At 47.0% G+C, this 25,100-nt stretch overlaps 1 protein-coding gene across 1 annotated transcript; it reads left to right on the plus strand.

The window, feature by feature from the left end:
• Positions 1-278: 278 nt before the first annotated feature.
• Positions 279-3,517, plus strand: LOC101034091 (cystatin-SN). The gene is made up of 3 exons (XM_039479722.2): positions 279-657; positions 1,997-2,110; positions 3,193-3,517. The coding sequence occupies exons 1-3, from the start codon at positions 379-381 to the stop codon at positions 3,274-3,276; spliced, it is 477 nt and encodes a 158-aa protein (XP_039335656.1). The 5' UTR covers positions 279-378; the 3' UTR covers positions 3,277-3,517.
• Positions 3,518-25,100: the final 21,583 nt, after the last annotated feature.

Here is a 25,100-nt window from a genome sequence, read left to right on the forward strand (position 1 = left end):
GCCAAAGGATCAATGTTACCTCCGTGGAGATCAGGGTGACTCAAAGTGGGGAGCACTGGGGAAGCGGGACACAGTTCGGGGGAGGCTGCAATGAGGACAGGATTGGGGAGGAGGAGGAGATGGGGTAGGAGGCTGGATATGGACAGGGGGAACTTAGGCAGACACGAGCTTGCTGGGGGGTGGGGCAGTGAAAGTAGAGATGGAGGAAGAGGGGCCTGGACAGAAAGAGGAGGAGGAGTGAGGGGCGGGCATGGAAGGGGTGGGGCTGGGCTGCTCCAGCAGGATAAACGCGCAGCTGCTGCTGGTCTGGGCATCCCGCCTCAGCTCTCCGCCTCCCCTCCTGCAGCTCCAGCTCTGTGCTCTGCCTCTGAGGAGCCCATGGCCCGGCTGCTGTGCCTCCCGCTGCTTCTGCTGGCCTCCCTGTCTGTGGCCCTGGCGGCGAGGGAGGACAGGATACTTCCGAGTCCGGAGGAGGAGGATAGGATACTTTTGAGCCCCCAGGAGCAGAATAAGAATTTTGTGGGTGGCATCCATGATGCAGACCTCAATGATGAGTGGGTACAGCGTGCCCTTCGCTTCGCCATCAGCGAGTACAATGAGGCCACCAATGATGCATACTACAGACGCCCACTTCGGACGCTGCGAGCCAGAGAGCAGGTGGGTGCCGCCACCACCTGAGGGGTCCTGAGTCCCAACCTGGTTTGTCACTCCACCCCCAAGGGCATTCCCAGCAAATCAACACTGACACATTCATGATCTAATGCTCAGACTCATTCGGCTTTCCCTGACTCTCTGCTGACGGCCTTCATGTCCAAGGCCGGTCCCAGGACATGCACTGTGGCCACGGTCCTGTCCCTTCCACCTCCTTTAACCTGCAGGAGCCGCTGTGCCTGTGCCGTGACCGTGGCATTCCCTAGGGTCCAGCAGGTGTGGATGGGGACTGTGCTGACTCGGGGTGGACTTGGCGCTGCTCAGGATGAGATCCGGGCCATGAGGCTTGTCCTCCTCCTCCCTGAGCCCTCTCCACAGGGGCCACACGGGAGCCTGGCTCCTTGTCCTGCAGAGCCCTGCTTCCCTCCCCAAGTCACACCCTTGGGCACAGCCTCTAAGGCTGACCCTGGTTCCAGCTTAACCTGCATCCCATGGCAAAGCAGCAAACAGTGACGCAGCCTTTAGAGCTCCTCCACCTTCTCTTGGAAACTCAGAGGAGTCCAGACCAGCCCCGTTTCTCCTCCTGCAGCCCTCGGCTGGGGCCCTCTCCCTGCACATGGGGTGCGTTCCCTGGTGCTGCGGTCCCCGCTCTCCTGCACCTCCCTCTCAAGCGTGACGGTAACTTGGAGTGAAGCACAGGGCATTGCAGAGCATCAGGCCCAGACCCTATTTTATACATGGGTAAACTAAGACTTGAAGGAGCTCAGCAGGTTTTCCTGGTTCCAAGGGACCAGATCCAGCACCCTGGGAGGCCCGGTGTAGGGAAAGGGTTCAATTCTTTTCTGCAATTGTGAGACACGTAGGTGTGCTGCTGCCTTTAGAATGTTGATGGAATCTCACATTTAAAATGGAGACATCCAGGAAGCTGTGCTTGTTGGCCCCAAATATCTATGCGTGTGAAGCAACTCATTTCCTACAATTAAATGAAGTAATAGATGAATCTAGGTTCTATGGAGGGTGTGAGATTCTAGGAAGTTAGCTGAAATTTTGTCATCAGATGACAGCCTTCCTGGAAAAGATTCAGTGTCCCCTCGCCCATAAGCCACAGGTAGCAGAATTCAATGATTCCTTTGCCCCGCACAGAGAACACAATGTTTAAGAGAGGGCATGAGGCCCGGCACCCTGACAGCTGACAGGAGGAGGGGCTTGTGTGCCTTGTGGTGACAGTGTGGGCAGCTCACGAAGTCCCAGGCAAGTCCAGTGACTCAGCCACAGTGAAGCACTTGTGGGCACCTGTCACTGATGGAGAGCACTGTCTGTGTGTCCTGTTTTTTCGTGTGTGTAGACCGTGGCCGGGACCAACTACTTTTTCGACGTAGAGATTGGCCGAACCACATGTACCAAGTCCCAGCCCAATTTGGACACCTGTCCCTTCCGTGAACAGCCAGAACTGCAGATGGTATGTTCCCGATGTGGGTCCCAGGCCAGTGTGCCCTGTAGAGGGGTGTGTGTGTCAGCCTCTGCCCTACGCACATTTGGAGGGTATGTGTGTATCCAGGTGTGTTTGTGGGGAGCCATGGATATGTACCTAGGGGTGTGGATAGGTGTGGGTGTGCATGTGGAGAGGTGCACGTCTGTACACACATGTGCCAGTGTGTGGGGAAGGTAATGGGAGAATGTGTGCCTGTGTGTGGATGTATAGGGGTTTCCGCATACATCCGTGTGGGTGAGGGGTCCAAATGAGTTTATGTAGTTGCCTATGCGTGTGCAGATGAGGTGGGGAGGGAGGGCGGTGGTGAATTTGATTTGCTAGGAAGTCTTTAGCTTGGTAGTGGTTACTGGGAGGTCAAGTCTGCCTCCTGTGGGGTGTTGCCTACCAACCTGTAGGAAGCAGCTGCAGGGCTGGGTGCTGGGCAGGGAGAAGGGGCTCTGTCTAATCCCAGCCTCAGGCACCTGCCTGCAGCCATGGCCACACTAAGCAGATTAGAGGGAACTAGAGGCCTGTTTACCACCAAATCCTCAGCCCTGCCCCACTCATCCGAAAGCAGCCGCTCCAAGGACCTGCTGGTTCTAGTGAGGTCTCCACTCAGGGGAGAGCCACAAATCCCCATGTTGCCCCCTCCCCATGTCCCAGCTATTTGAGGGGGTGTTCCCCTGCCCTGGGTTCTTCTTTCTGGCCCCAGTTGGTGCTGGCCTGGGTGCTGAAGGTAGAAGGAGCTGGGAGCAGTGAGCTGCCTCCCCCTCCCTGCACCCTAGGGGCTCCCAAGGCCTTGCACAGGCTGCTTCTCCCAGGGCTGTGCTAGGGCAGGAATCCTGCAGGCTGGGGTGGGGCAGTGCCCCCTGGGGACCTGGAGTCTGGGGAGGGGCAATGGAATCATCACTATTTATTCTAGTTCGGTGCTCAGGGACTCAGCAGGGTGGGATGGGGGCCCAGTGTCTCACCTCTACTGATCCTCACGCAGGTTCTGACATCTCATGCCCAGGTGTCTTCCCCTTTAACTGTGACCCACACTGATTGTCCCTCTCTCTTCCCTTTCACAGAAACAGTTCTGCTCTTTCCATATCTACGAAGTTCCCTGGGAGAACAGAATGTCCCTGGTGAAATCCAGGTGTCGGAAAGTCTAAGGATCTGTGCCAGGCCAGCCGCACCGACCACCGCCTACTCCCACCCCTGTAGTCTCCCACCCCTGGACTGGTGGCCCCCACCCTGGGGAAAGTCTCCCCACGCCCCAGCAGCAGGAGACAGAGAAGGCGGCAGGAGGCCTCTGTGGCTCGGCAGGGGGCGCTGCCCTCCCTCCTTCCTTCTTGCTTCTCACAGCCCCTGTGTGCAGCGCACACCTCCCCCCACCTCCTGCAATAAAACAGTAGCATCACCTGGCTCTGAGTTCTTGGCTGTCTGGGCATGTGCACACAGGCGGGGTGTCCGTGGTTCCCTCATGAAGCCTCCTCGTTCTGCTGGTGTGGAGATCAGAGGAGCGTCTGGGAGCTGAGGCGGCCACAGCAAGGCCATCCGAGGAGCTGCCGTGGCTTTAGGAGACCTGAGCCTCAGAACAGGGAGAGAGCAGCCAGGGGCTGGGGACCCAGACCTTCAGCCGCAGCGGCCCCTAGTGAGGGGTCAGGGAGAGACGGGCGCCCAGGCTGCTGCCCCGGAAGCTGGGCTGCTGCTTTGGTCTGAGCTCCTGGTGAGACCAGGAGGAGGGGCTGGCTGTGTCCACAGGCAGGGGCCAGGCCTCGGTGGAGCTGGCCAGGCCGTGGATTCCATCTGTGCCTGCAGAGTTGAGCAGACTCCAGGGACTCAGCTTCCTTCATCCAGTCCCCTAGACACTAAATACATAGCGATCGATGTCTGCTTCTTTCTTTCCAGAGGAGACTGGGCCCTTACATGAAAACAAAGTCCAAAAGAGAGTGTGTGTGTGTGTGTGTGTGTGTGTGTGTGTGTGTGTGTGTGTGCAAACTGATGGGGAGAAATGCCGACCAGATCAGAGACGGGCAAGGTCACACAGAGAAGGCAGTGTGGGCTGTCATCCGTCCTGGAGGTGTGCCCCAGGCTGGGAGGTTGTTTCCTATGCTGGGACGCTGTGCCCTGGGAGGGTTTTACACGTTCACTCCCAGCAGCCCTTTTTCTGGACTCGGATTTAAAACAAGCACTCAGGTCGGGCTTCTTGGTGGGGTTGGAGAAGTAAAACGCAAATGAAAGTGACATGCAGTGAACTCTTGTTTTATATAAAGAGGATGTTTTAATTAATAAATAACATCCCCTTAGTGTCAAAACCATTCTGTAGAACAGTGGGTAGTTGCACTCTGAAGAAAAGGCGACAGTCCTAAGTCTCAGCCCGCCCTGTGCAGCCCTCCCCTTTGCCATTTCGGGGCAGAGGGGTGCAGGTGCCTCTGGGGCGGAGTTCTCAAATATCTTCCACACTTAGAGCAGCATACACCAAGGGAGGCTACCATGAAGAGCCGGGGGGGCATGACAAAGGGGAAACTGCCCAAACAGCCCTGAGGCTGGTACCCCGTGTGCTGCACCTAGAAAGCCAGGAGGAGAATGTTCTGGCAAGGAGAGTGGGGAGCAGCTGCTTCCGTTTCCGCTCCACCCCCATGGGATTTCACCAAGGTTTTGGGTTGAAGGAAGTGAAACTGCAAACAGGAGGCCGTGAGCTGGGGAGAGTTGAGTCTGAGCCTCAGCCGGTATCAGTGGGGTGGGTGAGTGCACACAGCGCTTCTGCTGGAAAGGAAGGGCCGAGAGGAGAACAGAAGGTGCCCAGGAGTGGTGGCCAGGGGCGAAGTCGTCCCTGCATGGAGACCCTCATGGTTCTCTACCTGGTGAAGGGTCTGTCTTGATATAAGCAACCACCATCCAAGCACGCAAGGGACAGGTGACTCTGTGTAAACCAGCAACTTTTCTGACATCTCTCTTCCTCGGAGAAGTGGAGGGTGAAGTCAGGCTCTGTAGTGGGCTCCTTCTGCCCTCTCCCTGTGTGCCTGTTCCCTAGGAGGGGAGCAGGGGAGCAGGGCACAGGGAGGCTGAGGTGAGCAGGTGGGACTTCAGTCTTCTCGACCAAGTTGAGGGGCTGGGCTGTGTCGGGAAGCTACCCGGTGTTTGGAGTAGGAAGGAGTCTCCTGAGGGTGATGTTTTGGAAATTCCACACCTCTTCTAAGAGTTCCTTTAGCAAAAATAATACCACGAATTCTTGCTAAAAGACTAAAACCACAGAGGTTCAGTCTTTCAGCAGAGACAAATCACTCTAGAGAGAGAGACTAGTCCATTGAAAGCCTGGGAAGCAAGAACCAGTGTAGTCATTTCTTGAGCAGGTGGATTCTCAGCACCATGACCGCGGTGACCCCAGTTCTGTGAGGTCTGATGCTTACATGATCCACAGGGTTATCTGCATGAAAATAGTGTAATATAACCATTCAAAACTAAGCACAAAAGCTGGTGTTTATTTAGGAAGAAATAAGGCACAACAAATTACTCATTTTAAAATCCGGAATAATTCTTACAATCATCTGAAATTCCAGGAAAATAATATACATCCTAGTGCAATCAGTCACCAAAACAGATTTTGCAGTTAACACACTCAGGATTATTAGCTTGTAGCAAAAAGGGAATAAATTCACATCAAGAAACCTGGAATGACTCACAAAAACAAAGAAAAGAGTTGATTATAAGACTTTGGGGAGCGATTTGAGGCTGTAGTGACGGACTCAGAGCACGGCGGGCCTCTGTGTCAAGCTCCCAGGGTCAAGTCTGGTCTGCAAAGTGGAACCTAGGCCCTATGTCCTCAGAAACTGTAAAGTCCAGCCAGATGTGCAACATTCTGTCCAGAAACCCCTTCTGTGTAGCTCTATGCTTCTGTGTAAAGGTGGATATAGATTCTCCAGGCAGTGGGATGTTCTTCTTACTCATAAACAAAGTTTCTGACAGCCCCTGACACTAGAGAGCAGGGTCTTTCATTGAGTCAGAAAGAAGCCATGAGCTAAGCAGGAGGCAGCTTGACATTTCAGAGCTGCAGCTTAGGAGACACATTGTCTCCTGCTCACGACGCAACTGGCTTTGACCCCATCGGTCCATCCAACCACCCTGCAGAGGAAAGGCAGACTTGCTCTTACTTAATTTATGCACTTTTTACTTGCTAGCATAACGTTTTTATTAATTACCTACTTGACACAACAGTGTAATAAGTTATTTCTATGTTTTCATACTCAACTGTTGAGTCACTATTAGCCTCATTACATGACATTGATTTTATAATAGAATTTTCTATGCATACAACCGAAAAATAAACCAGTCTTCCCACTAAGTTTGATCACTTTAAAATACTGATAAATACTACAATTGTCCAAAATTATGAAATATTACAATCAACCCTACTTGTAAAAATTATTGTTTATAACATGAAAATTAAAGCCACAATGAGATATTGTCTTATACTAGTCAGAATGGCTGTTATTAAACAGTCAAAAATGGCCAAGTGCAGTGGTTCGTGCTCGTAAAATTTTGAGAGGCCAAAGTGGGTGGCCCACGCATTCAAGACAAGCTTGGGCAGCAGAGTCTCAACAAACAGGAAAAAAATAGCCAGGTGTGGTAGTGTGGGCCTTGCTACTAGCCAGGAGAACTAGAGCCTATGATAATATCTAGAAAACTGAAAATAGAACTACCCTTCAATCCAGCAATTCCACTACTGCACCGGTACCCCTCAAAAAGAAAGAAATCATTATATAAAAAAGACTTCTGCTTTTGTATGTTTATTGTAGCACAATTCAGAATAGCAAACTTGTGAAGTCAACCTAAGTGTCCATCAACACGTGATTGAATAAATCAATCTCGTTGCTATATACCATGGAATACTATTCAGCCATAAAAGTGAATAAAACTATGACTTTTGCAACAATGTGTATGGAACTGGAGGCCATTACCCTTAATGAAATGATTCAGAAACAGAAAATCAAGAACTACACGTTCTCACTTATACGTGGGGGCTAAACCGTGGTCGTGGACACACTGAGTGGAATGATGGACATTGGAGGCTCCAGGCAGCAGAAGGATGGACCAAGGGTGAATGTGGAATGCCGCGTATTGTCTAAAATCTATACAATTTGGGAAATGCTTCACTAAAAGCCCAGATTTTACCTCCACACAACATATCCATGTAACACAACTGCACCTGGACCCCTAAATCCATAAAAATCTAAACAAATTAATTTCAAATAAATACATTTTTAAATGCCATACACCCTATAATTCAACAATACATAGTCGATCATGAGTCAAAGTTATTTCGGTAAACCAGTGAGAATTACTGATTAACAACCTTTGCACCCACACCTTCTCTTCATTTGTACTTATTTTTCCTTAAAATCTTGAGTTTCTCTTTTGTTCTACAGATCAGTCTTCAAGGCAACTTGAAATTATGTCCAGAACTCCACTCTGTGCTGGATCTCTGTGCTTAAATAAACTCTCTCTCAACTGCAACAAAAATTAGGAAAAATGAATGAATACAAAAATAATTTCGAAACAAACTATACAGTGCACACAGAAACCTAAAGCAAGAATCTTCATGTTTATCTTAAAATTAGTTATTAAAATCTCTTCTTGATTGTTCTGCTTTTCTGAATAGAGGAGATCAAAGTGAAACCAATAGCTATATGAACAATACTTGGCTATAAATCTACAAAATAAATGTTGAAAAATTATACCTTTTTCAATGAAGAGAATTATGCAGAACAAAAGGTTAATGTATAGCCTATAGTAGATGGGCAATAAATATTTGCATTTAGTGGGAAAATCAATAAAATTCTGTTTAACAAAAAGCATGGGATGCCCTCTAAAATTAATGAAAGATTCTCATTCCTTTTTTTAAAAGAACGAAATTTAAAAGACAAGAAAATTTTAAAGAAATTATAAGATAGCATGTGCTTGGTTCCTATTTTATTGCTTTTCCTCCTTACATATCTTCTTCCCCTCTTTTAATTCTTTCTCCTTTTCCTGCTCTTAGTAAATAATCAAATGTTTCTTCTCTCATTTTGTCTATCTTGATTGTCAAAACCAGAACACATACCTATTAGGCAAGCACAGTGGGTAGGAACACCATGTCCAATCTTGGAAAAGTATCTTAATCTTTCTCAGTCTCATTTCTCTTATCTTGAAATAGGGCCATCAGTCAGGATGACCTGGGTTATGCTGTGATTACAAAAAAAAATATCAAGGACTTAAGACAGCAACATACCATTCCATTATTGTGACTGCTGTTTGTACGGATGCAGTGCGTGTGTGTTGGGGTGCTGGGCCATGGTGTGCTCACTCTGGATCCCAAGAAGATGGAGAATACACACTCACAACAATATTGGGGGCCAAGGCAGTGAGCATCCGCTCTCCCCAAGTGCAACTGGAAGTAACAGACATCACTTATTCTTCTATTATATTTACCAAAGCAGGTCATAAATACAACGAACTCAAAGGAAGTGGAAGGACAGTCCTGGCCTCCACCCAAAAGAAACAGAAGCACTCAAAAGACAGCCCTAATAACTACCACCAATGCCCACCCAATCACACCAGGCAGATGCCTGTGCTTCTCACTGAATAAAACTATCTGGTTGATATATACCATGGAATACTCGTCAGCCATCAAAGTGAATAAAATTATGCTACCAGGCAATCAGTAGCACAGCGCCGACCCCACTTTGTCCCTGTTCAGCGCCTCCACTTCCTGAGACATTTTGGACATAGCAACCCGAAAACCACATAATAGAAGTATAATAAAATACAGGATCCTGCCGGGCACCGTGGCTCAAACATGTAATCACAGTACCTTGTGTAGGGCACGTTGGGAGCCTGATATAAGGTTAAGTGCCCCACAGGGTCGTGGGGTGAGCCTTATGCTGTGCTGAGGTGCAGGATCCGAGAAATAAAGAGACAGGACACCAAAATACAAAGAAAACACAGCTGGGCTCAGAGGGCCATGCCACCTATAAGCAGAGTCAGGCGAGGCTGGCTGGCTAGGCGGCGAAGCCCCGAATGCCCAGAAGCATGAGTATTTATTGTGTATAGGTTAGGGGGCAGAGCAGTGAGTGAAATCATCTTTAAGGATAGTGGTAGGGTCGTGAGCAATAAAACATAGGGTCCACACCCACTAGGTCACCTAGGCCAGGAGATGGACAGCACCCAGCAAGGGGCCCGTTCCCACAAAGGCAAGGGCCCGATTCCCACGAAGGCAAGGGCCAGGTGCAGTAAGGGAGTGTAGTGTGCGATACATCTATCTATGGGAAACTACTTCTAAGAAGATTTATTGGAGGATACTTAAATCACATAGCAGTGACAGAGCTGTCAAGGTTACCGCCACCTTCTGGCAGCTTCCAATGGCTTCTATAGGAAGATGCTTTTCAAGCAGCACAGTAGCAAGAGCTGATAAAGTTCACAGTCACCAAAGTGGATTGCCGGTCTGAGGGCAGCCTTCCACAAGAACTGGAGCAAGGTTCTACAACTCCTTTATCAGGAGGAGTGGCTCTCGCCCCAAGCCTGCCATACAGCGGGTATCTTTACGATACTGAACGCTGCCGCCTGGGCCATGGATTCTTGTCCTATTATAACTGTCTTCCCTTAAACCGTGCTCTGCACTGTGTCTGCTCTAGGCATTCTTCCAATTATAAGCTGCTTATTCCTTAATTCATGCTCTGTACTGTGTCCACTCTAGGCATTCTTCCAGTTATGAACTAAGATATAATTATAGGTATATCTGTAGAGAAATATTCTTTAGGCACTCATACTATCAACTATTATATGATTATATATAGAGGATTATATAAAGGGAGACTACAAGCCCTATTTCTATAAACTAATATATGATTATGTAAAGGATTATATAAAAGGAAATAGCTGAGTAGTAACACTATAAAGTGAGATATTCCTCAAACCCTAACTGTGCCAGGGCTCTGCTTAGTTCTCATTCCTCGGTGCCTATATGGGGGATTACCCACACCTTGGGAGGCCGAGGTGGGTTGATCACTTGATGTCAGGAGTTTGAGACCAGCCTGGCCAACATAGTGAAACCCTGCCTCTACTAAATATACAAAAATTAGACGGATGTGGTAGAGTGTTCCTGTGGTCTCAGCTACTTGGGAGGGTGAGGGAGGAGAATCACTTATACCCAGGAGGCAGAGGTTGCAGTGAGCTGAGGCCGCCCCAGTGCACTGCAGCCTGGGCAAAAAAAAAAAAAAAGACTCCACCTCAGCAAAAAGAAAAAGTATCTTAAAAATGTCTTAAAGTAAACAGAAAAACATTTTAACCGTCTTTGGGCAGTCAAGCATCATATGGGCAGAGTACCTTGATGATCATTTGTGTATTTTACCCATCAAGTTCACCAAGATTCCAAGATTATTTCACCCTGAATCCACTTGGAACTTCCTGGGTGCTGGCACGTGGCTTCTGGTTGCCTCTCTTACCCAATTCCTTGTTTTGTGGAAGAGAATGAGCTTCATAGCACCTGTGATTCATTTTCACCTTTTCCGTATTTTACCTTTCAGCCTCCAAGCTAATGATTAGAATTTTCCTTGTCTCTCATTTCCTTTATAGATATTTTAACTTTTCCATGTAATTTTTTTAAGTGGCAGAGAGCTATTTGCTTTTTATTCCCGCAACACTGATAAAATGTTTCTCTTTTAATTATTCAAGAGTATTTGCCCATAAATAAAAGTTGCTAAATAAAGTTTCATGGAAAATTTTCAGGCTTGTCATAAGATGGCCTAACTGTGTCCTCCTCCTGTATTCTTGAGCACGTCTTCTGCAGTGGACACTCGATTGAGTGCTGGAGAAATCAAAAGAGGAAGAACCGAGCCTTCCGCCCTCAGTGCATGTCAGGTCTTCTAGACAGGGAAGTGGAAATCAGGGAAGAGAATAGGGCACTGGGCAGCACAGAGAAGGGCATCGAACTCACAAAGAGGGGGCTTGCTGGGGAGGAGGACAAGCTACCCACATCCCTGGGTCCTCTCCGCCTCAGCACCTATCAGCCCACCTTCCAATTGCCAGCATCTGTACCCATTTACCTGTACAAATAACCCGAGTAGGTCCAACGTATCTAGTGCTCTAACACATTCTCCAACAAGGACTGACACCAGCTGACATGCTCTACACAACCTCCCAGGAGTTTGCAGCAGAATGAGCTGCATAGCAGTAGTCTGACAGCTCATACTCACTGCACTGACCATCTTCTCATCCCTGTCTCATTTGCTCACTGTCCCAGCAGTGCACCCTGGGACTACCTTCCAAATAAACCACTTGCAATTGAATTCTGGTTACAAGGTCTCCTTCTGGGTGGCCCAATCTAGACAGTCATCTTCATGAAGAATGTAATTTCTGTGGAATCACAAAAGTTGAAGAGGAATCATTGAGGTGACATAGGGGAAGAAAATTCCAGAAAGAAGGAAAGTCTGGGCCAAGACACACAGGTGTGAATAAGTGTACAGTTCCATATGAGGAGGGATGACGTTGGAGTTTAAGGGGCTTCAATCACTGAGCTCCAGCTCAAAAGTTGTCAAACTGGGCCCACCATAGAACTTGGCAAGTATCCAAAGGTGTTGAGGCCTGGGGGCTGCTGGGACATCTAACCTCATGCCAAGATCATGAAACCAAATGACATGAGTTAAAGCCTGGTTCTTCCACTCATAAGCTGTGTAACTCTGTGACACTTGCCTCTCTGTGGTTCAATTTTTTCATCTGTAAAATGGAGACATTAATAGTAACTACTAAGTAGTTATGTGATGCTATAATACATTATTGAATATTATGTTCATTCAAGGTGACAGTTTTATTATTAGCTGGTTTTCGTTGGTGATTATCTCAGTGATCTCTGAAAGGCAAATCACATGGAGAAGGAGACTCAGTCCTTGCTCTCCAGTACCTCATGGACTAATGGGGGACAGAAATATACACACAAGTAAGAAAGACAGTGAGAGGAGGATGATAAATGCCTACAGTGACATAAAAGTGTTGTAGGAGACCAAAAGCAAAAGGTTCACACCTGGTGACATGGACCAGAGAAGGATTCATAGAAAAGGTTCCTATAGACCTGAACCTGAGAAGCAGGTTATATTTGAAGAGGCAAAGATCTAGGGTAGATGGGGAGCTACAGGTGCACTTTCCAGAAGGGCAAATTCATATAAGCTTGGACAGGATGTGTGTGAGAACATCAAGGAAGTCCAGTTTCTCTAGAGGCCAGGCTACATGATGGACAAAAGCTGGGGGGCAGCCAGAGAGGGCAAGTTTCCAGGGCCTCATCTGGCAGGGGATGTGGCTTTCAGAACATTTGAGAACCAGGGAAACAGAATCTGAGGGTGGAGACCAGTGGATCAGTGAGGACTTCACTGTGGATGTCTAGACCAGACCTATCTAAACAGGATCCAGCAATGTGGGAGATGAGAAATAAAATTAATCTTCTCTTTTATTGATTTCAAGATAGTTCTGAAAACAGAAGGCAGGTTATCATACTCTTCTAACATGTTACGAAGCCAACTACCACCTTCTTTTTCTGTATAAAATATAAAATCACAGTCACTATATAATCACATGAGGTTGATAAAGGGCAGGACACAAGGTACAATGCAGAGTAACTACTGACACCTGGCAGTGACAGTGATAATGATGATGGTGATGATGATGGTATTGTGGAGATGGAGATGGTGATGGTGGTGAAGGTGTTAATGATGATGCTATAGCAGTGATGGTGATGGTGATGATGAAGGTATTGTGGAGATGAAGGTGGTGAAGATGCTAATGATGATGCTATAGCAGTGATGGTGATGGTGATGATGATGGTATTGTGGAGATGGAGATGGTGACGGTGGTGAAGATGTTAATGATGATGCTCTAGCAGTGATGGTGATGGTGATGATGATGGTATTGTGAAGATGGAGATGGAAAAGGTGGTGAAGATGCTAATGATGATGCTCTAGCAGTGATGGTGATGGTGATGATGATGTTAGTAATGGTGGAGATAGTGGTGATGATGATGGGAATTGTAGTGATTATGTTGGTGATAATGGTCATAGCATAGTGATGGTGGTGATAATGTTGGTGATAGCGATGGTAGTGGTTATGGTGGTGATAATGTTGGTGACAGCGATGGTAGTGGCAAACGTGGGGATGTTGGTGGCAGTAATGGTGATGGTGGTGATGATATTGGGGAAGGTAGTGATGATGGTAATGAGAGTGGTGGTGATGATGATGGTAATAAAGATAGTGATGTCAGTGGTTATGGTGGTCATGTTGATACTAGTAATGGTGGTTGTGGTGATGATGGTGTTATGATGACAATTTCCATGATGACTGTGGTGGTGATGATAATGGTGATGGTGAAGGTAGTGATGATGGTGGTGATGGTAATGGTGATGGTCGTAGTGATGGTGATGTTAGTGGTAATGGTGATGATAATGGCAATGGTGTTGATGATGATGGTGATGGTGGTGATGGTAATGGGGGTGGTGGTGGTAATGGTAGTGATGATGGTGGTGATGGTAATGGTGATGGCTGTGGTGATGGTGATGTTAGTATTAATAGTTATGATAATGGCAATGGTGTTGATGATGATGGTGATGGTGGTGATGGTAATGGTGGTGGTGAAGGTAGTGATGATGGCGGTGATGTTAATGGTGATCGTTGTGGTGATGATGTTAGTGGTGATAGTGATGATAATGGTAATGGTGTTGATGATGATGGTGATGGTGTTGATGGTAATGGTGGTGGTGATGGTAGTGATGACGGTGGTGATGGTAATGGTGCTGGTTGTGGTGATGGTGATGTTAGTATTAATAGTGATGATAATGGCAATGGCGTTGATGATGATGGTGATGGTGTTGATGGTAATGATGGTGGTGATGGTAGTGATGACGTGATCACCACGTGATGGTAATGCTGGTTGCTGTGGTGATGGTGATGTTAGTAGTAATAGTGATGATAATGGCAGTGGTGTTGACAATGATGATGATGATGGTGGTGGTGAAGGTAGTGATCATGGTGGTGATGGTTGTGGCAATGGTGACGTTAGTGGTAATAGTGATGGTAATGGCAATGGTGTTGATGATGGTGATGGTGGTTGGAAGTGATGGTAATCGTGGTGATGGGGGTGTTGATGATAAAAGGGATAATGGTGATGATGATACTGATGGTGATGATGGTGGTCTTGGTGGACATAGTGATGGTGACTCTAATGATGATGGTTACAGCAGTGGTGATAACAGTGATGGTGATGGGACAGTGGTGATTGCAGCAATGATAATATTGATGGCTTGGATGGAGATGGTGGTGATTTTATGTTTTATGGTAGAGGATGAAGCCGTTTGGAGCAGAATGTGAGCACCAGGCCTGAGCAGGTACTAGTAAGAGAGTTCTACCTTCTAGAGATTTATCAGATTAGAACTCAAGTGAATCTTCTCCTTAGATACCTCATTGTGGATCGAAAACTGTGTCTGTCACAATGGATCACGTGTTCTTGCTAACCAGAGGAACAAAAGTAAAATTACCCTGACATTCATGCCTCTGACCTCCAGAAGGGACCATGAACAGGGAGGAGATGGGCGATGAGTAGCTTCAGTAAAGGGGAAGGGGAGGAAGAGAGTGAACAACAAGATCAGGGCAGAGGGAAAGAGTGAAAGAGAGGAAAGAAACCAGACACGTCCACATGTTCATCACCACCTTGAGAGGGTCCCTGTCTTCTGAGAGGGTCCATTTTGGGCCTGTCTGTCCTTCCTGGAAAGATCAAGCAGGGACAGTGGGGAGAGCTGCAGGAACAGGAGGCTTTGCCATCTGTTGTCAATGTCAATCAATAAAACCCTGCACACTCAGGTCGCCCAGAGCAGCAAGGACAGAGCCGAGCAGAGGGGCCTCTGCAGAACCCATAGAGCACTCATGGATTGCTGAGTTTACAGAGCTCCTTCCTTCAAAGCAGACCTTACGTCTACCCCAGGGCCACCTTCCGAGCCAGCTCCCCACGGTGAAGCAGGAATTGAAGGCAATGGAGGGGCTGGTCATCTACGGATGAATGCTTCCCTCTGGTGGTCACTGTGGTAAAGTGGAGGAAGCAGGCCCCACCTTAGAGGCTCTCTGCAAACTCATGAACTGAGAGCAGCATTTACAGGGCAAGTGGCTGTGGGCAAAGGAATTGCCCCGTAGCTTTGTGGTTTATCTGCCACCCTGGCGGATTCTCTTCATGATGTCTTCATCTTCACATGTCGTATTTCAACATATCCTCTTTTTTATTGTGGGGTAGGATGAGCCTCATCCCTTCTTAGTTCCCATCAGACACCCTCTGTCTCTCAGAGATCAGCCACCCATTCTCCCCGCCAACTCTGACACAGCCCACGATCCCTCTCAGACACCTCCCATGCCATGGGGTATAGACTCTGGGTTTCTGTAATTTGTAATTTTTTAGATTAAGAATTGCTAATGTTGATTTTCCAAATCTGGTTGGCAAAGATTAAAACCCACTATCACTATTTCATAATAGAAAGCCAGGTGACAGTGCTCCAAATGAAGGCCATGATCAAAATTGAGAGGTCCCCTCTGCTGCACTGTTGTAAAACCTGACCCTCCAGGCTGAATCCAGGGAGTGACATTTGAGATCCACAGTCCTACACGTGTGACATCCCAAGACTCTATTAGGACAGCTCTGGGTTCCTCCCCAAAGCCCTAGCCCTGACAATCTACTCATCCTCACCTCTACTTTGGCTGAGTAACCATCCTATAACTTACTCAGGCCTGGGTTGGAGTTCTGTTCTTTCCTCCCCACTGCAGCCTCACCCCAGCCCTCAGCAAGTCCTGCCTCGCCTCTCGCAGGCATCCTGAGTTTCCTATGAGCCACCTCCCGGCCACTGCACAGGGTCAAATCACTGTCCTCCCTTTCCTGGACAACTGCAATGTCCTTCTGACTGCTCTCCACCCTCCCATTTTCACTGACTAAAACCCTGTTCCTTCCCTGCGGCCATGCCAGCCTTCTAATAATATAAAAGGTGTTCTGCTCCTGTCCTAGTAAAAACCTTTCAAAGGCTTCCCATTTCATCTGGAGTAAAATAGAAATTCTTCAGCGCAGTGTGTAAGGTCTGGCAGGAATTGACCATTCCAGTCTGCTTACACCTGCTGGTCCCTCACTCAATTCAGGAGCTTCCACAGGTTACGATCATTTCTACCTAAGGGTGGGTTTATGATTTTCTTTGCATTTAACACCCCTCTTGTTAGTTGTTCGAAGCTGGCTCCTTCTCCTCCTTAAAAGTCCAGCTCACATGTTATCTCCTCCAATTGATCTTTCCTAATCATTCTCTGTAGTTAGGACTTTACCTGGCCACCAGTTCGTTGAAGGCAGCATTGTTTTCATCTCGTTCTCTGTACTGTGCCGGTGCTTCTCACAGTCCCTGGAATGTGGAGGACACTCAGTGTGCACACCAGATGAACAGGCCTTTATGGGTGTGTCAGGCACTTTCCCAGTGTGGATAAGATGGTTCCGTGTGGATAGCTTGCTGGCAGTACCCATGAGGTTATGATGACTCTAGAACCACTTGTTAGAACTGCCATTTCCAATGGCTAGAGTTTTAATTACCTTTGGATCTTTTGAAAAATAGTAAAATCTTAAAAAGGGAATATCAAAATGCAATTGGGGAAAGATAAGAAATGACCTTGGGGGAGGGGTGGCAGGAAGCACAGGGTGTCCCAGAGGAAGAGTCCTGGAACCCAGCCGGCACAGCCTCCAGAGCAACTCTGTCACCCTTTCTCCAGGGCTTCTCTGTGTCAAGCAGTTTGGCAAGAACCTCGTACACATCATTGTTTTGTTCACATATCCCCAAAATATAGAGATTCTTTTGCTGATGAGAAGATAATTCCTGGCATACAACGGGCACACCACAACCTTATTTTGACTGAATGTAGGGAGGCGTCCCATGTCCACTCTTAAGGAGAGGAGGTAGCTGGAGAGTTCCAAGATCCCAGGCAGAGCTCAGCAGTGATGAGATCACAGTGTGGGGTCTGACACTCTTTGTTGCAGGTTCTTTGTCTGAAAAACGTGAAAAACACATTTCATAAAGATTGTTGGAGAATCCATTCATTCATTCAACTAATTCCTTACTGAGCAGTGTGCTAGGGCCGGGACCAAAGGAAGCAGAGAGGCACAGGCAGGGCAGCTGATAGACACCCCCTTCTTTCCTTCTCGACCTGTGAGTCTCACGAGAAGAGGGTGCCTTGGAGTAGGGTGTGCCCACTGGTAGGAAGCGTAGGAGGTAAAGCGAGTGCATCACCAACGTGATGTTACCCTAGGAAAATGTCACAATGCTGCTGAGCTCCTACAGTCATAACAGAGGCTGCTGTGGAAACCCAAAGACCTCCCAGAACAGCAATGAGGGGCACCAGGGGAACGCAAGAGCTGCTGAATGGAGTGCACTAGGCTCATTAGGGTACCTGTAGTGGGCAGCTCTCAGACTCTTGAGGGATGGTGCCTTGTCCAGATGCATGCACACAGTCTCAAACACACATACACAGTCTCGTGCAAGAGTGTATAGTACAGAGAAAACATGCTGTATAAATATTTCCCAGTAATGAATTTCCTCAAAAGCACGGAACTCTTTATGTTTATGAGAAAATCTAGAAAAACTCTTTGCAGGATGTGAAAGATCTAAAACAGTGTTTGCAAACCTGCACGCAGCACAAATGTGGCTATGAATTAATATATGCTCCTAATTAAATTTTCAAAGATTCCCTGAAAAACACATTGAAATTATTCTGTTATACAGAAGCCTCCATTCCAAGATACAAATGCAGATTAGAATATTCATTAAAACATAAAATACTTGCAATAAAAATCTCATTAATTCTCTTTGAACTTTCCTAGATGATTCTGTTCCTTGTTCCCTTTGTGTTTTGTGGGGAAGGGCTAACAAGTATTAGCAACCATGAGAAACAGTGTCCATGAAGATACATTGGGAAACACCAGTCTAGAATAATGTTTCACTTTCTGTGAGTTCTGGTACAGAGAAAGCAAGTAAATGTATTGATGATAATGGAATTAAGGTTTATAATTGTCAAAGAAAGGAGTCACAAATACAGAAAGGAGAGGACTAGAGAGAATCTCATTGCACTGGATTTGGGTCAGTGTTAACTCAAGAGTTTTTAACCCATGAACAGGTAATATAACAATAGCTGTCTACATGAGGGCATGTTTCTGTGTGTATTTTGTAGCACAGTCCAACCAACAAGGCTAAGAACAAAGTTCCTCAACTTCCGCACTGTGGTCATTTGAGATGCAAGGATTTGTTTTCTGGAAATTGTCCCGTGCGTTGCAGAATGTTGATCAGCATCCCTGCCATCTCCCTAAATGCCAGCAGCACCTGCCACACAAACTGGAACAATCAAAAACATCCCCAGACGTGACCAGATGCGCCCTGGGAAGCAGAGTTGCCCCAGGTTGAGAACCACTATCCAAGGGGTGGCAGCATGCCAGGAACGGAGAGCACAGGCGGAACGCGGGCATCGCTTTCTAAATTTGCTGCAGATTCCAGCCACTGATTTTAGGCTTGTCTCAGGGAACGTGAAACATAAATCTGGAACTTCTGATTATATCAGACAGTAAGGACAGGCTCAAATAATGATGGAAATATGGCAAGAGGACAAAGGAAGCAGCTCGAAGCGGCTCCCACTAGCCTACTCTGAGGTAATTTTAACATTCTAATAAACAACGCAATAGGTTCTAACTCACTGAGTAAAATAAGAAAGTACAAGTCACATAGATCTACGGAAAAACATCTGACTAACAGAGAGACGGATAGATAGATAAAAGAGAAAAGTTCCTTGCAGTAGAATGAATGCCATTTATAAGTATTGAAAAAATGAAGTTAGGGATACAATTTGCAAGCAATCATAATAACGATTCAAACAGAAATGACTATTGTATGCTAAAGCTAGAAAGCGAAAGTGAAAATCTGATAAGACAGACCTAAATGTATATTTCAAAGTATTGCTCCAAGAAATACTTATTAATTATAAAGGGGAGAAAAGTAAACTGTAGTGGAGAGAACTGTCAGATGCCATCTGAACCTAGAGATCAAAGTTGGTGTCTGTCAGCGGTGGGAGAGCGACGTTATGGCCTCCTGGTACGAGGCTCTGAGAAACACAGCATCACATCTATAATTCTCCTCTGAAAATCTGCAGAGCCTGAATCTAATCCACTGACAAAACCCATTAAGGACATTTTACGAAATAGTTAGTTATCTTCAAAAATGACAAGATCGCAACAATAAGAAAGACTGATAAACTGTTTCCGATGAGAAGAGACAGAGGCGGCCTGGCAAGGACTCGCTATTGGTGAACTGCAGGCGACAGATTAGACGGCGGTGTGTACCCGTGCGAGTGCCGTGATTCTGCTGGCTGCACTGAGGCTGTGCTAGAGAATGTCCCTGGCCTCAGGGGACACACAAGAGAATGTCTAAGGACCAAGGGAGTCATGCCTGCACTTGCTCTGAAATGGCCCAGGAAACCCCGTAACAGTGTGTTCACATACAGAAAGAGAGGGAAAAGTCATGAGACAGAATGTGAGGAGCGGGAGGGCCTGGGTGTGTCCAGAAGCTGTTCAGATTACTCTTGCTGCTTTTTGTAAGTTTGAAGTCACTTCAAAACTACAACTAAAAAGTTTATTATTACATCCTTTCTAATGATTATAAAAAAAATAAAATTACTGCATTTTTCTACATTTATTAATGGCATTTTTTTACTACAAGGCAGAATTTTTCTCCTTTATCTATATCTATCTATCCATATATCTGTTAGTCATCTATTTCTCCATAAAGCTATATGACTCTGGTTATTTATTTTATTCAATGAGTTGTAATCTGTTAATATCGTTTATTTGGAGGTTTAAATTATCTCAGAGTTGGCTAGTGAGAGCCCCTTTAAGCTGCTTTCTGTGTCCTCCTGACATACTTTCATCACCTTTTTATCTTTTACAAAAAATTAGAAATACAGCAAACTGCTGCCTCAGCACTGAGACCCCAGCCCCACCCGGTATGCACACGCCTGTGGGCTCAGCTGGTTGGGAAGTCACGGCTCAGGCTTCCCAGCCAAACATGGATTTCCCAGCCAAGCCACAGCACCATGAAGCTGCAGGCCAGCTGGTTACTAAGGATGCACTTCAGCGGTGTCCACATGCTGCACTGTTCCTTGGAGCAGAGAAACGGGATGTGAGCCGGCAGGGACCGGGGCACTGGAGAGAATGCAGGTGCAGAGGCTGAGGATGAAGGGCCCTCCACTTCCCCCAGACATGCTGCCTCACAAGCGACACCCACGTTCCCCACCCCTCACTCTGCCTGCACCTCCGTCTGCAATGCGGGGGAGGTCACTGCTGTTTCCCAGCCCCCTTCTTCAGTTTCCTCCTGGGTTTTCACATAAGCCCCCTCCCACACGTGCACCCCATCAGGATAGGGCTGTAAGTCTGGTACCACATTGCCAGCGATGGATAGAGGCGGGAATGGAGGTAGAAGAGGGTAAATTCTTCATCGGGAATAACACAGTAATCAATGGATCACGAACTATAGGCCTAAAACGGACTTTCTGAAGCCATGGCCTTTGGCCTGCTCATCTTTATAGAGAAGAAAGAGGTCCCGGAAAGGGAGCTGCCCACACTTGGAGGACTCCTTCTTAGAAGCCAACACTTCCCAGACATCCCACGATGGAACAAGGGAGACAGAGAAATGTCAGCCTGGATAACAGGAGTTCAGCCAACCACAGCCGCACGAAATCTACAGGCTTCCTGGGTGCCCATGTGCCCTGTCACAGCCGCGTTTTTTTCCCCAAGATTTAGACAGGTGTGGCAGGTTGGATGGACCACTGGTTCCCTCGCTGGAACTGAAGTATACATCCATGGCCCCTGCCACGCGGCCAGCGCCTCTCTCCAGATAATGCAGAGTAGACCCCCATTGCCGTTGGGCATGGTCACGGGTCTTGCTTGGCCCATAGAATGTTAACGCATGTGACAAGTATTCTGACCTTAACCCTGCATGTGTGAGAGCCTGGTGCCCTCTGAGCCTCCTTGAGAAAAACCTGGCCCAGACAGGCACCGCCCCTGCAGCATGGGCTCCAGTATGAAGACAGAAGCCAAGCCAGCACCAGACCCGCTGACCCGCAGTCCAGGTGCAGGCTGCAGAGCATGACAGGGATAGCTTGTTGCTGTCAGCCCCCAAGATGCTAAGGTTTTTCCTAGGGAACAGCAGCTGACTAATGCATGAGTTATCCCATTTTCCATGGTACATCTTCTCTACTCTTAGCCAAGTGAGCCCTCGGCTGCCCCCGTAACAATCTGTGTTCCATAGCAAGTACTTAAGATGGTTGTTACAAGGACTAGAAACAAGAGCTTTAAATATTGCCTTCTGCTCAGGCACTGGAGAGAATGCAGGGGCAGAGGCTGAGGATGAAATGGCTCATGCCTGTAATCCCAGCACTTTGGCAGGCAGAGGTGGAAGGATGGCTTGAGCCCAGGAGTTTGAGATCAGCCTGGGCAACAGAGCAAGACACTGTTTCTACTAAAAATTTAAAAAATGAGTCCGGCATGGTAATCCACACCTCCAGCTCCAGCTACTAGGGAAGCTGAGGTGGGAGGATCACTTAAGTCTGGGAGGTCAAGGCTGCAGTGAGCTGTGATTGCGTCACTGCACTCCAGCCCAGGAGGCAGAGCGAGCCGGTCTCCAGATAAATAGTTTCCTTCTGGCAAATCCTAAATGCGCATCTCTCAGATTCAGCGGACAGCATTTAACTCTCTCCGGGCAGATGAATGAACACCTGTGTTTTCCTCAGTCCGCCACTGCCTCTGCTCCACTCAGCAAACGCTCTTCGCTTTATGGATGACGTATTGCCCGATTCTAGACTCTAACTCTAAATGGGATGCATTGTAATATTTTCTTCTGACACCTGTAGCTATGAATAGGACTTGGGAACTTTGTCCAAGGTCTCCAGCACACGCAGGCGGCTGTGGTCCTCACATACCCCAAGAGAATTCTGGTGTTGCTTTAAGCGTTTTACTCTCTTCAGAGGACCTGAGCGTTTAGGAGATAACAAATGGGGAAAAGAACTTGAGTTTCAAAAAAATGAAACCAAGAAAAAAAGTTGACCAGGATTGCAAGAATAAGAATCCAATAGCAGGGCTGTTGCAGAGGAGTGTTTAAAGTCACCATTTAATGTTTAAAGTCACCATTTAAAATCATGTAACGTGTAAGCCAGATCAGAGATAACAGAAATTAAAATGAAATTGCAAACCAGAAACACATCCTTCTTGGCTCTGCTTACTTCCTTCTCTGGGCTTCCAGTGTCCAACATTATTGGACGGTCCCTCCGCAATTGCAACCGTCTGGGATAAACAGAGATGGGCCAGAGATTTGCTTTCCACTGTTCCAATGCCTGGGAGATGAGAGAAAACTAGCCAGAGCAGAGTGGGCTATGTACGGTATGCAAAACACACCAGACCCAGGGAGATGGGAGTATGGGACTTCGGCCAGGTGCTCCCTACCCACGGCTGGGGGCAATTGTTTAAAGGCATTCTATTCCTGATGACCACTCTCACCCACTATCTTCCCAATCCCAGAAATAAGTATAGCCAATCTACAGCATATGTTACCTTAATGTAAATTCTTGGTAAACAATTTAGAAATGGCCTCTGTTTTCTTTAAAAACTCACTTGCAACCACTGCTAATTGGAGCACATCTTCAGGGCAGCTTGAATCTCTGCTACTAAGTTGCGGTCTTCACATTTGGCCCATATAAACGTTCTACTTATATTAATTTTGCCTGAGTTTTTTTTCTTTTACGTCCCCACCTTTGGCTTGCCAGGGATGTTGTGATCATAACTTACCATGGGGCTGAGCCACAGCTGGATTGCAATGAGATCACATGGAATGATCAAGTTCAGGGTTCATGTTAGGTCTCAGGGCAGCCAATTCTAACAAGTCCTGAATTCCAAAGACCCTGTGAAGCCTCTGTCCATCCAGCTCACAACGGAGACAAATCCCAAAGCTTCCAGTTTTCCTAAGAGCCTGTCTTGTTCAGTTTCTTAATTCCCACAATCCAAGCTCCTCCAAGGACTTGCATTGCCCAAGCCTAACATTCAGACATTTATATAAAGATAAGCAGGAAGCCAGAGGCCAGAGAATGGAGGAGCGCAGACCACCTGGAAAAGGCCACATAAGAGTGGCCTCACCCCCGCTGGGGACACAGTCCACACTGAGAAGGCCCAGGCCAACCGGCCCTTTATGAAGGCATGTATGTCTCTGTGTGTGTGTGTGCGTTATGAGTGAGTGAGTGAGTGTGTGTGTGTGTGTGTGTGTGTGTGTGTGTGTATGTCTATGTCTATGTGTGTGTGATGGTTAATATTGAGTATCAACTTGATTGAAGAATGCAAAGTAATATTCTTGGGTGTGTCCATGAGGGTGTTGCCAAGGGAGCTGAACATTTGAGTGGGTGGATTGGGAAAGGCAGACCCACCCTCAATCTGAGTGGGCACCATCTAATCAGCTGCCAGCATGGCCAGAATAAAAGCAGGCAGCAGAACATGGAAAGACCAGACTGGCTTAGCCTCCCGGCCTACATATTTCTCCTATGCTGGATGCTTCCTGCCCTCAAACATCGGACCCAAAGTGCTTCAGCTCTGGGATTCTTGGACCTTCAACCCCAGACTGAAAGCTGAACTGTTGGCTTCCCTACTTTTGAGGTTCTGGGACTCCGACTGACTTTCTTGCTCCTCGGCTTGCAGACGGCCTATTGTGGGGCTTCACCTCGTGATCGTGTGATTCAATACTCCTTAATAAGCTCCCCTTTATGTATACATGTATCCTATTAGTTCTGTCTCTCTAGAGAACCCTAAAACAATGTGTATGTGTGTGGTTTGTGTGTGCATGTGTGTATATATGTGTGTATCTGTATGTATGTGTGTATTCAATACTCCTTAATAAGCTCTCCGCTATGTATTCATCTATCCTATTAGTTCTGTCTCTCTAGAGAACCCTAATACAATGTGCATGTATGTGGTTTGTGTGTGTATGTGTGTATCTGTATGTGTGTGTATGTCTGTGTGTGGGTATGTGTGTGGCAGGCCAGGTCTCACTAGCAGCTGAATCGGCATGCCTCTGTCACAACTGTTTCAGCACTGACTGAGTGGGTAAGTTAAATATTAAAAGCTGAGAGAGCCAGTGCCCTTATACAAAGGATGGACTGTAACAAATACCCACCAAGAGTCTTACTCAGACCTTTCCTGGGCCTTGAAGCATGACAAGATAAACGAAGGAATTCTTAACAGGACCCGTTTAGGATTAAACAAGTTTTTATTGGGTTCTGAAGAAACTCCCCAGACTTCCACAAACAAGTTTATTGGGGGTCTGAAGAACTCCCCAAACCTCCACGATTTAGCAGGAGACAAGATAAGGGTAATCACCCAGCACCAGGACCCATCTAGATTAAATAAATGTACTGAGGCTCCAGAGGAAGGTCTTCAGGGCTCAGACCTCAGTTACAGATTAGAAGAAGTTAATCACTTATGTCTTTAGATAAATGCACACTTACACACAGACATATCGCTTAGAAGGTATCTAAGCTCTGGAAAACTTTGCATGTTGAGTGGGTCTGGATATTTTCCAGGCCTTCTCCCTGTACCCGGTTACAGAAATAAACTCTCTTCTTTCTCATTTCATCTGCATCTGGTTACTGGGCTGAGAGAAAGAGGAGCTCCACCCCTGGCTTGATCCGGGAACATGTGTGTGTGTCTGTTTGTATGTCTGTGTGTGTATGTGACTGCGTGTGTGTATGTCTGTGTGTATGTCTGTGTGTGTGTGTGTGTGTGTGTGTGTGTGACCTTAACTCCCTGCCCAATTGGCATTTCCTAAACCATTAATTATAACAGGGCTGTGGGAAGTTCTCATCAAGCAACGGAGCCATTCCATGTTGGATTTTG

Source organism: Saimiri boliviensis, chromosome 9, assembly GCF_048565385.1.
Source record: "Saimiri boliviensis isolate mSaiBol1 chromosome 9, mSaiBol1.pri, whole genome shotgun sequence".
In the NCBI taxonomy this organism is placed as follows: domain Eukaryota; kingdom Metazoa; phylum Chordata; class Mammalia; order Primates; family Cebidae; genus Saimiri; species Saimiri boliviensis.

Bases quoted from the DNA above. Each gene is read 5' to 3' on its own strand.
- LOC101034091 (XM_039479722.2), top strand. From the start codon at position 379: ATGGCCCGGCTGCTGTGCCTCCCGCTGCTTCTGCTGGCCTCCCTGTCT. The intron at 658-1,996 runs GTGGGTGCCGCC...TCGTGTGTGTAG, and splicing joins CGCTGCGAGCCAGAGAGCAG to ACCGTGGCCGGGACCAACTA. The intron at 2,111-3,192 runs GTATGTTCCCGA...TCCCTTTCACAG, and splicing joins AACAGCCAGAACTGCAGATG to AAACAGTTCTGCTCTTTCCA.